The sequence below is a fragment of the Arachis hypogaea genome, chromosome 17 (genome assembly GCF_003086295.3).
Source record: "Arachis hypogaea cultivar Tifrunner chromosome 17, arahy.Tifrunner.gnm2.J5K5, whole genome shotgun sequence".
Classification (NCBI taxonomy): domain Eukaryota; kingdom Viridiplantae; phylum Streptophyta; class Magnoliopsida; order Fabales; family Fabaceae; genus Arachis; species Arachis hypogaea.
The window spans coordinates 29896953-29908499 of record NC_092052.1 but is presented as its reverse complement, the minus strand read 5'-3'; the positions used below and the strand labels follow the sequence as shown (position 1 = coordinate 29908499).

Below are 11547 nucleotides of genomic sequence, written 5' to 3'. Positions count from 1 at the left end.
ATATAACTTGATAGATTTGGAGGAAGTTGAGGAGGCCATGGTCAAGTTTTTCCAAAAGGCTTGGGGGCGGACTCCAAACCTGGATACCAAAAAATTTCTTCTTGGATCTCCGAGCTATGTCAGAACCGAGTTAGGTAGTTTTTGTTTTTGGTTTTGTAGGCGTACTTCTGATTACTTTGACTTATGTGCTAATCATTTTCACTTTCTTCTTCAGAAAAATGAAAAGCGGATCAAAGGCAGCTTACCAAAAGGTGCAAGAGGCTAAAAGGAATGCTCGTGCCCGAGCTGCTGCACAGGAAGTCGGAACTTCTACCACTCCTCCTCGACATCAACGCTCAAGTTTGGGGACTTCATCTCATCCAATTTTGGTAAATACGATTCCCACTCCTCCTCTTCCTCCTTCTTCTCCTGTCCCCTCAGTCCTTTCTTCCTCGGAGCTTGAGAAAAAGAAACGTAAGATCTCTGAAGCTGGTGCCTCCAACGTCGGAGACACTGGTTTTGACAGAGTAAAATTTTCTAGAAAGCACATCCTTCCACATAGCCAAATTGCTATGGATGATGCTGCTATCTGTAATCATCTTCAAATTATGATCCGAGGAGGAATTCGGACTGTCGGAGTTTGTACCTCTCTTCTTGATATATTAGAAAAAACCCCTTTAAGTGCTACCCGATCTTCTTTGGAGCACCTTCAAGGGCAAATTACTTTGTATCAAGAAGAGGAGAAGAGGTTGCAGGAGGAGAATGTCCAGATGAAGGAAGAACTCTCCCAAGCTAGGAGAAGAAGCAATTGATGGCCTCTTGTGCAATGGCTGAGGACCTAAAGGGGAAGGCTGAACAGAATTATGTCAGGGCCTTTTCGGCCAATATTGATTTGAAAAAGGAGTTGGAGCTGCTTCGGGAGAGTTATCAGGACTTGGAGGATTCTATCATCGAGGGTACTGAGGAGGTGTTTAAGGTTTTGAAGCAACAAGTCGGAGTTATTGCTCCCGACTTGGACTTATCACCTCTTCATCCCGACAAGGTCGTCATTAATGGGGAGATAGTTTCGCCTCCACGTCCTGAGACTGACTCCGAGTTGAAGACGACAGGTTAGTGTATAATTGAATCTCCTCCTCGTGAGGTCAGACCAATGGAGGGGATTCTGCCAAGTTCTTCTTCTCAACCTAGAGGGGCTCCGACTACTGACGCCGAAGAGGTGCTTCCAAGTGATGAAGTTATTAAAGCCCGACTTGTGGGTCCTTTCTTTGAACACTTTTTATGTATTCTTGTGGATGTCCTTTGACACTTGATCCTTAATAGGGTCTTTAAACAACAATTTTTGTTTCTGGTCCTTTTTGGATAGAACCTTTAACAAAGTAGTCTTTTTATTATTCATGTGTTTTTTGCTGGAAACTTTTGTTTGAAGTATTTAAATTACTAGGCCTTTTGTGAAAAAAATCTTTTACTGTTTTTGAGTTTCGCAAAGCTTTTGAAAAACTTTTATAGATAGTTTGGCTGTTATCTTGTATGGCTTTTGAGAAACTTTTTGTTAAGTAATCTCAACTTTGGTTAGATTCCTGTGGGAACACTTCTGCCTTTGATCTTTTAAGGGGATTTCGTATTTCTCGCTTTCTATTACTTTATTTGCCTACGTTTCAACTTTGCTTTGCTTATTGAACCGTTTTCATAACTTAGGTTATTTTTGCGATGCATTTCGTTCTGCTCGGGCTTTCTGACTTATAAGTCGTATGCTATCTTATTTCCGAGCTATTAGGATCGTCTTTCATAACCTCTTTACACCGACTTGTACCTCGTTGCTTTATTTTGCTGACCATCTAGGTCAAGCAATAGATTTTTGCGCTTTTTTGAGCTTAAGTCCGTGCGTATCGTAGTAATGGTAAATGGAAGTTCTAAATAGAAAGATAAATAAGAGAGAGATATTATTACTAACGAGACGTGACTTTACACAAGTGCTTTTGCTACTAAGGGAGTGGTTTTTCTGTCCCTAGTCCTCGCTTTGATACCTCGTTAAAACTCCCTCAAGGAAAACCCTTTCTGGAAAAAAATCATGAAGTCGGAAAAAAGAGTACATCAGGAAGCGAGGTACGCTTCTAGCTATAATATCTTTTTATGTTGCAAGCGTGCCACGACCTTGGAAGCTCGGAGCCTCCTGGGTCGGACACTCGATAATAGCCCTTTCCCAAGACCTCAACTATCTTGTATGGTCCCTTCCAGTTTGCTGCGAGTTTTCCTTCTCCCGACTTGTTCACCCTGATGTCATTACGGATGAGGACTAAGTCGTCTGAGGCGAAACTTCTTCGAATGACCCTTTGGTTGTACTTTGTTGTTATCCTTTGTTTTAACGCTGCTTCTCTTATCTGGACTCGTTCTCGGACTTCTGGGAGCAACTCGAGCTCTTCTTTGTGGGCTTGAGCGTTACCAACTTCATTGTAAAAACTCACCTTCGGACTTTGCTCGTTGATTTCAATAGGGATCATGGCTTCTATGCCATAAGCAAGTCGGAAGGGTGTCTCTCCGGTAGTTGAATGAGGTATGGTTCGGTAGGCCCATAATACTTGAGGAAGCTCTTCAGCCCAAGCTCCCTTTGCTTCTTGAAGTCTTTTCTTTAATCCTACCAATATAACTTTATTGGCTGCCTCTGCTTGTCCATTCGCTTGGGGATGCTCAACCGAGGTGAATTGATGCTTGATTTTCATGCTAGCCACCAAGCTTCTGAACGTAGAATCAGTGAATTGTGTGCCATTATCAGTTGTTATGGAGTGTGGGACTCTAAATCAGGTGATGATGTTCTTGTACAGGAATTTTCGACTTCTTTGTGCCGTAATAGTAGCTAATGGCTCTACTTCTATCCACTTAGTAAAGTAGTCTACTCCCACAATAAGAAACTTTACTTGTCCTGGCGCTTGAGGGAAAGGTCCAAGTAGGTCCAATCCCCACTTTGCAAAAGGCCTTGGAGAAGTACCCTAATGAGTTCTTCTTGGGAGCGACGTGGAAGTTTGCATGCATCTGACAAGGTTGACACTTTTTCACAAAATCGATGGCATCTTTTTTGTAGGGTTGGTCAGAAGAACCCAGCTCGAATTACTTTCCTAGATAGGGATCTGGCTCCGAGATGGTTCCCGCAGATTCTGTTGTGTACCTCTTCTAGGACTTCTGCTGTCTTAGAGGTTGGGACGCACTTTAGCAATGGTGTAGATATCCCTCTTCTATAAAGGACGTTTTGCACCAAGGTATAGTTTTGTGCTTCCCTTCTAAGCTTTTGAGCCTCCTTTTGCTCTTTGGGAAGGATGTTTAATTTTAAATATTTGATCAGAGGTGTCATCCATCCGAGGTCTAGGCCGGAGACTGGCAAGATGTCCAGTCTGTTATCCATCTTTGTGACCGAAGGTTCCTGGAGAGTTTCTAGTATCAGACTTCTATTATTTCTTCCTGACTTGGTACTTGCCAATTTGGAAAGGGCATCGGCTCTGTTGTTGAGCTCCCTCGTTATGTGCCTGACTTCAGTTTCGAGGAACTGCCTAAGAAGCTCAAGCGTTTTTTTCAAGTACCTCTTCATGTTGGGATCTTTTGCCTAGCATTCTCTATTAATCTAGGAAGTCACAACTTGAGAGTCGCTGAAGATTATCACCTTGGTGGCACCTACCTCTTTGGTGAGCTTTAGCCCAGCGATTAGAGCTTCGTATTCGGCCTGGTTATTGGAAGCACGGAACTCAAATTTCAATGATACTTCTATTTGAGTTCCCTCTTGATCAACCAATATTATACCAGCTCTGCTCCCGACCTTATTGGAGGACCCATCCACATATATCTCCCAAGTTGTGGAGGCCTCCTCTTGGTCGCCTGCATATTCTCTTATGAAGTTGGTGAGGTACTGAGCTTTGATTGCTGTCCGAGTTTCATATCCCAAATCAAACTCGGATAGTTCTATTGCCCATTGAACCATTCTGTCCGCAACATCTGTTTTCTGAAGGATCTGCTTCTTGGGCTGGTTTGTCCAAACTTTTATGGTGTGACTTTGAAAATAAGGCCGAAGCCTCCTGAATGCCTGATAAACCCATATTTTATGATATATATTGTACTCAATTCAAGAGATTTATTCAATCCCTCACCCACTTATTCATGAAAATGGCATGGTTTTGCTTTTCCTTCCTTATTATGTGATATTTGTGAATACATGTTTCCTATGCTTTGAAATTATTTATTTTAATTACCTTTTATTTCCATTCGATGCCATGATTTGTGTGTTAAGTAGTTTCAGATATTCTAAGGCAGGAATGACTTAAAGGATGGAAAGGAAACATACAAAAATGGAAGAAAAGCACAAAATGGAGTTTTTGAAGAAACTGGCAGCAACACGAACGCATGGATGACGCGACCGCATGCCCAGTGCGAAAAGACAGCGACGCGAACGCGTGACTGACGCGGACGCGCGCCATGAGCAGAACACAGACGACGCGGACGCATGACCGAAGCGAACGCGTGATAAGGAAAACTCCAGATGACGCGACCGCGTGACCCACGCGGACGCGTGACAGACGCCACGCACCAGAAATTGCAGAAAACGCTCCCAGTGATTTCTGAAGCCCTTTTTGGCCCAGATCCAAGTCCAGAAGGCACAGATTAGAGGTTATGAAGTGGGGAAATGCATCCATAGGGGAGAGAGATCTCCAATTATTCACTTTTCATAGTTTTAGATGTAGTTTTTAGAGGGAGAGGTTCTCTCCTCTCTCTTAGGTTTTAGGATTAGGATTTCTTATTATTTCAATTTAGTATTCCAACTCCTTATCAGGTTCAATATTCCTTTACTTTATATTTCCCTTTGCTTTCAGATATTCTAATGCTTTCCTTTAATTACTTTTGTTGCCAAATTGACTCATGAACCATTTATGTTTAGATTTAATTTTCTATTTAATATAATTTGAGGTACTTCAGAATTATGATTGCTTTCCTTTATTTACATTAATAATTTACATTTTCTTCCTTTTGGCTTGGTTGATTAATTGGTAACACTTGAGTTGTCAAACTCAGCAGTGGTTGAAATTGGCAGATTCCTAATTAATCTAGATCGCTCTAAAGCTAGTCTTCCCACAGGGATTGACTAGGACTTGTGGATCAATCTAATTAGTACACTTGACTTAACTAAGTGGGATTAAAAATCCAATTCTCATAACACCTGATAAGGATAACTAGGATAGAAATTCCAAACTCTCATACCTTGCCAAGAAATTATTTTACAGTCATTTATTTATTTTATTGTCATTGATGAGCGGATATTTTACACGCTTTTTGGCACTATTTTTAGTATGTTTTTAGTATATTTTAGTTAGTTTTTATTATATTTTTATTAGTTTTTATTTAAAATTCACTTTTCTGGACTTTACTATGAGTTTGTGTATTTTTCTGTGATTTCAGGTATTTTCTGGCTGAAATTGAAGGACCTGAGCAAAAATCTTATTCAGAGGCTGAAAAAGGACTGTAGATGCTGTTGGATTCTAACCTCCCTGCACTCAAAGTAGATTTTCTGGAGCTACAGAAGCTCAATTGGTGCTCTCTCAATTGCATTGGAAATTAGACATCCTGGGCTTTCCAGTAATATATAATAGTCCATACTTTTCTTGAGATTTGATGGCCCAAACAGGCGTCCCAAGTTAGCTCAAGAATTCTGGCGTTTAACGCCAGAACTGGCACAAAAGCTGGAGTTAAACGCCCAAACTGGCACAAAAGCTAGCGTTTAACTCCAAGAAAAGTCTCTACACATGAAAGCTTCAATGCTCAGCCCAAGCATACACCAAGTGGGCCCCGGAAGTAGATTTTTACACTAAACACCCTAGCTTACTCATTTTCTATAACCCTAGGTCACCAGTTTACTATAAAAACTACTTTTAGTGATTCATCTTGTACCTCATGACACTTTACACATTTCATATTGTATCTTCTACGGCATGAGTCTCTAAACCCCATTGTTGGGGGTGAGGAGCTCTACTATTCTTCATGAATTAATGCAATTACTACTGTTTTCCATTTTATCACGCTTGCTTCTATTCTAAGATATTCATTCGCACTTCAACCTGATGAATGTGATGATCCATGACAATCATCATCATTCTCACCTATGAACGCATGCTTGAAAACCACCTCCGTTCTACATGAAATCAAGCTTGAGTGTGTATCTCTTGGGTTTCTAATCTAAGATTGGAACCTTCATGGTATAGGCTAGAATTATTGGCGGCCATTCCTGAGATCCGGAACGTCTAAACTTTGTCTGTGGTATTCTGAGTAGGATCTGGGAAGGGATGACTGTGACGAGCATCAAACTTGCGAGTGTTAGGCGTAGTGACAGACGCAAAAGGATCAATGGATCCTATTCCGACATAATCGAGAACCGACAGATGATTAGCTGTGCGGTGACAGCGCATTTGGAACATTTTCACTGAGAGGACGGAAAGTAGCCATTGACAACGGTGATGCCCAACATAAAGCTTGCCATGGAAGGAGCCTTGCGTGCATGAAGAAGAAGATAGTAGGAAAGCAGAGATTCAGAAGATAAAGCATCTCCAAAGCCTCAACCTATTCTTCATTACTGCATAACAAGTATTTATTTCATGTTCTTTTACTTTTTACAATTAAATCTGAGAATTATTGATATCCTGACTAAGAGTTACAAGATAACCATAGCTTGCTTCAAGCCGACAATCTCCGTGGGATCGACCCTTACTCACGTAAGGTATTACTTGGAAGACCCAGTGCACTTGCTGGTTAGTTGTGCGGAGTTGCAAAAGTGTGATTATAATTTCGTGCACCAAGTTTTTGGCGCTGTTGCCGGGGATTGTTCGAGTTTGGACAACTGACGGTTTATCTTGTTGCTTAGATTAGGTATATTTTATTTTTGTTGGTTTAGAGTCTTTTATTTGAGTTTAGTTTCATATTTTAAGTTTGGTGTCAATTGCATGCTTTTATTTGCTTTTAATTTTTCGAAATTGCATGTCCTTAGTTCTTTCTTGATTTTTAAAAAATTCTAAGTTTGGTGTCTTCCTTGTGTTTTCCTTTAATTTTTCGAAAATTTGTGTTTGATTTTCTAAAAATTTTAAGTTTGGTGTGTTTTTGTGCTTTTATTTACTTAAAAATTTTTCAAAAATTTGTTCTTGGTGTTCATCTTGATCTTCAAAGTGTTCTTGGTGTTCACCTTGACATTCAAAATTTTCTTGTTTGTCCTCTCTGTTTTGATATAAAATTTCTAAGTTTAGTGTCATTTTGTTGTTTTTCTCTTTCCTCATTAAAATTCAAAAATAAAAAAAAATATATTTTCCTTATTTTACTCATAATTTTTGAAATTTGGCATTAAAGTAGTCAAAGATTTTCAAAATCATATCTTTTCTTTTTAGTCAAGTCAAAATTCTAATTTCAAAAATTGATCTTTTCAAATCTTTTTCAAAAATCAAATCTTTTTAATTTCTTCAATCATATCTTCTCAATCATATCTTTTTCAAAATAATTTTTAATCATATCTTTTTTTAATAAATTGCAATCATATCTTCTCAATCAAATCTTTTTCAAAATAATTTTCAATCATATCTTTTTGATTGCTAATTTCAAAATCTTTTTAATTAATTAATTAATTTAGTCTTCAATTTGCTTTTATTTTTTTTTTTCGAAATTTTATTTTATTTTATTTTCCATTTTTTTTATTCTAATTTCGGTCACTTTTAATTAAATAAATAAAAAATAAAAAATAAAAATATAATTTATTTGCAATTCATATCAATTCTCTTTTCTCCATTATGGACATAAGTGGAAATGAACAGTCCAGAAAGACTCTGGGGTCATATGCTAAACCCATTACAGTTGCATATGGGAGTAGCATCTGTATACCTCCCATTAAAGCAAGCAGTTTTGAGCTAAATCCTCAACTCATCATCATGGTGCAGCAAAATTGCCAGTATTCCGGTCTTCCACAGGAAGAACCTACTGAGTTTCTGGTACAGTTCTTACAAATTGCTGACACAGTACTTGATAAAGAAGTGGATCAGGATGTTTACAGATTATTACTATTTCCATTTGCTGTAAAAGATCAAGCTAAGAGGTGGTTAAATAACCAACCCACAGCAAGCATAAAAACATGGAAACAGTTATCAGACAAATTCCTCAATCAATTTTACCCTCCAAAAAGGATGACACAGCTAAGGCTGGACATCCAAGGCTTTAAACAAGAGGATCATGAATCCCTTTATAATGCCTAGGAGAGGTACAGAGGGATGCTGAGAAAATGCCCCTCTGAAATATTTTCAGAGTGGGTACAGTTAGACATCTTCTACTATGGGCTTACAGAAAAAGCTCAGATGTCTCTAGACCACTCAGCTGGTGGATCTATACACATGAGAAAAATAATTGAAGAGGCTCAAGAGCTCATAGATACAATTGCTAGAAATCAACATCTGTACTCAAACAGTGAGTCCTCCATAAAAAAAGAGGCTATGGCAGTAACTACTGATCCTAATCCTCAAGAACAGATTGTTGAACTTAATCAGCAATTACTCCTTATGAAAAAACAATTAGCAGAATTCAAAGAGATGCTCCAAGACACTAAAAATGCTAACAAGAATATAGAAGCACAATTGAATCAGACAAGACAGCAGCTATCTAAACAGATAAAGAAGAATGCCAAGCTGTCCAACTAAGGAGTGGGAAGACATTGAATAACTCAGCTCAAAATAGCAAAAAGTCAAGAAAGGAACAAATGACAGAGGATAACCAAACCACTGCCCAAAATCCCTCTGAGGACATCAAGAGCCCAGAGAGGAATAACTCTGGCGTTCAAGCGCCAGAAAAGGGGGAAAAGTTGGCGTTAAACGCCCATTCCTTGCCCAGTTCTGGCGTTTAAACGCCAGAAAAGGGTGGGAAGCTGGCGTTAAACGCCCATCCAGCACCCAATCCTGGCGTTCAAATGCCAATGAGGAATCAGACACCTGCAAGTGCTGATAATAACCCCTCTAAGAAGGCTTCTCCAACCACTTCTGTAGGGAATAAACCTGCAACAACTAAGGTTGAAGAATATAAAGCCAAGATGCCTTATCCTCAGAAGCTCCGCCAAGCGGAACAGGATAAACAATTTGCCTGCTTTGCAGACTATCTCAGGACTCTTGAAATAAAGATTCCGTTTGTAGAGGCACTTGAGCAAATACCCTCTTATGCTAAGTTCATGAAAGAGATCTTAAGTCATAAAAAGGATTGGAGAGAAACTGAAAGAGTGTTTCTCACTGAAGAATGCAGTGCAGTCATTCTAAAAAGCTTACCAGAAAAGCTTCAAGATCCAGGAAGCTTTATGATACCATGCACATTAGAGGGTGCTTGCACCAAGACAGCTCTATGTGACCTTGGAGCAAGTATCAACCTAATACCTGCATCCACTATCAGAAAGCTTGGGTTGACTGAAGAAGTCAAACCAACCCGGATATGTCTTCAACTTGCTGATGGCTCCATTAAATATCCATCAGGCATCATTGAGGACATGATTGTCAAGGTTAGGTCATTTGCCTTTCCCAATGACTTTGTAGTGCTGGAAATGGAGGAGCACAAGAGTGAAATTCTCATTCTAGGAAGACCTTTCCTAGCAACTGGACGAACTCTTATTAATGTACAAAAAGGGGAAGTGACCCTGAGAGTCAATGAGGATGAGTTCAAGTTAAATGCTGTCAAAGCTATGCAGCATCCAGCCACATCAAATGACTGTATGAGCACTGATATTATTGACTCTTTGGTGGAAGAGATCAATATGACTGAGAGTCTTGAATCAGAGCTAGAGGACATCTTTAAAGATGTTCAGCCTGATTTGGAGGAACCAGAGGAAATAAAAGAACCTCTAAAAATCCCTCAGGAAGAGGAGAAACCTCCTAAACCAGAGTTCAAACCACTATCACCATCCCTGAAATATGCATTTCTGGGAGAGGGTGACACTTTTCCAGTGATCATAAGCTCTGCTTTAAATCCACAGGAAGAGAAAGCACTAATTCAAGTGCTAAGGACACACAAGACAGCTCTTGGGTGGTCTATAAGTGATCTTAAGGGCATTAGCCCAGCAAGATGCATGCACAAGATCCTATTGGAAGATGATGCTAAGCCAGTGGTTCAACCACAGAGGCGGCTAAATCCAGCCATGAAGGAAGTGGTGCAGAAAGAGGTCACTAAGTTACTAGAGGCTGGGATTATTTATCCTATTTCTGATAGCCCCTGGGTGAGTTCTGTCTAAGTTGTCCCCAAGAAGGGAGGCATGACAGTGGTTCATAATGAAAAGAATGAACTGGTTCCCACAAGAACAGTTACAGGGTGGCATATGTGTATTAACTACAAAAGGCTCAATACAACCACCAAAAAGGATCATTTTCCTTTACCATTCATAGACCAGATACTAGAGAGACTAGCAGGCCATGAATACTATTGCTTTTTGGATGGCTATTCAGGCTACAACCAAATTGCAGTGGATCCTCAAGACCAAGAGAAAACAGCATTCACATGTCCATCTGGAGTATTTGCTTACAGAAGAATGCCTTTTCGTCTATGCAATGCACCTGCAACCTTTCAGAGGTGCATGCTCTCTATCTTCTCTGATATGGTAGAGAAGTTCCTGGAAGTCTTCATGGATGACTTCTCAGTATTTGGAGACTCATTCAGCTCCTGTCTTGATCATCTAGCACTTGTCCTAAAAAGGTGCCAAGAGACTAACCTGGTCTTAAACTGGGAAAAATGTCACTTTATGGTGACTGAAGGAATTGTCCTTGGGCACAAAATTTCAAGCAAGGGGATAGAGGTGGATCAAGCCAAGGTAGAGGTAATTGAGAAATTATCACCACCTACCAATGTTAAGGCAATCAGAAGCTTTCTGGGGCATGCAGGATTCTATAGGAGGTTCATAAAGGATTTTTCAAAAATTGCAAAACCTCTAAGCAACCTGCTAGCTGCTAACACGCCATTTGTGTTTGACACAGAGTGTCTGCAGGCGTTTGAGACCCTGAAAGCCAAGCTGGTCACAGCACCAGTCATCTCTGCACCTGACTGGACATTACCATTCGAATTAATGTGTGATGCCAGTGACCATGCCATTGGTGCAGTGTTAGGACAAAGGCATAACAAGCTTCTGCACGTTATTTACTATGCCAGTCGTGTTCTAAATGATGCACAGAAGAATTACACAACCACAGAAAAGGAGTTACTTGCAGTGGTTTATGCCATTGACAAGTTTAGATCCTATTTAGTAGGTTCAAAAGTGATTGTGTATACTGACCATGCTGCTCTTAAATATCTACTCGCAAAGCAGGATTCAAAACCCAGGCTCATAAGATGGGTGTTACTTCTGTAAGAGTTTGATATAGAAATAAGAGACAGAAAAGGGACAGAGAACCAGGTAGCTGATCACCTGTCCCGGATAGAACCAGTAGTAGGGGCGTCCCTCCCTCCTACTGAGATCTCTGAGACCTTTTCGGATGAGCAACTTTTTGCCATTCAGGAAGAACCATGGTTTGCAGACATTGCAAATTATAAAGCTGTGAGGTTCAT

General features: G+C 39.9%; 1 protein-coding gene across 1 annotated transcript; it reads right to left on the bottom strand.

The window, feature by feature from the left end:
• Nucleotides 1–3061: 3061 nt before the first annotated feature.
• On the bottom strand, nt 3062–3556 carry LOC140180554 (uncharacterized). The gene has a single exon (XM_072221776.1). The coding sequence runs from the start codon at nt 3554–3556 to the stop codon at nt 3062–3064; it is 495 nt and encodes a 164-aa protein (XP_072077877.1).
• Between the last annotated feature and the right edge of the window lie 7991 nt (nt 3557–11547).

Excerpts from the sequence above, each read along its gene's own strand:
- LOC140180554 (XM_072221776.1), bottom strand. The coding sequence starts at position 3,556 with ATGAAGAGGTACTTGAAAAAAACGCTTGAGCTTCTTAGGCAGTTCCTC.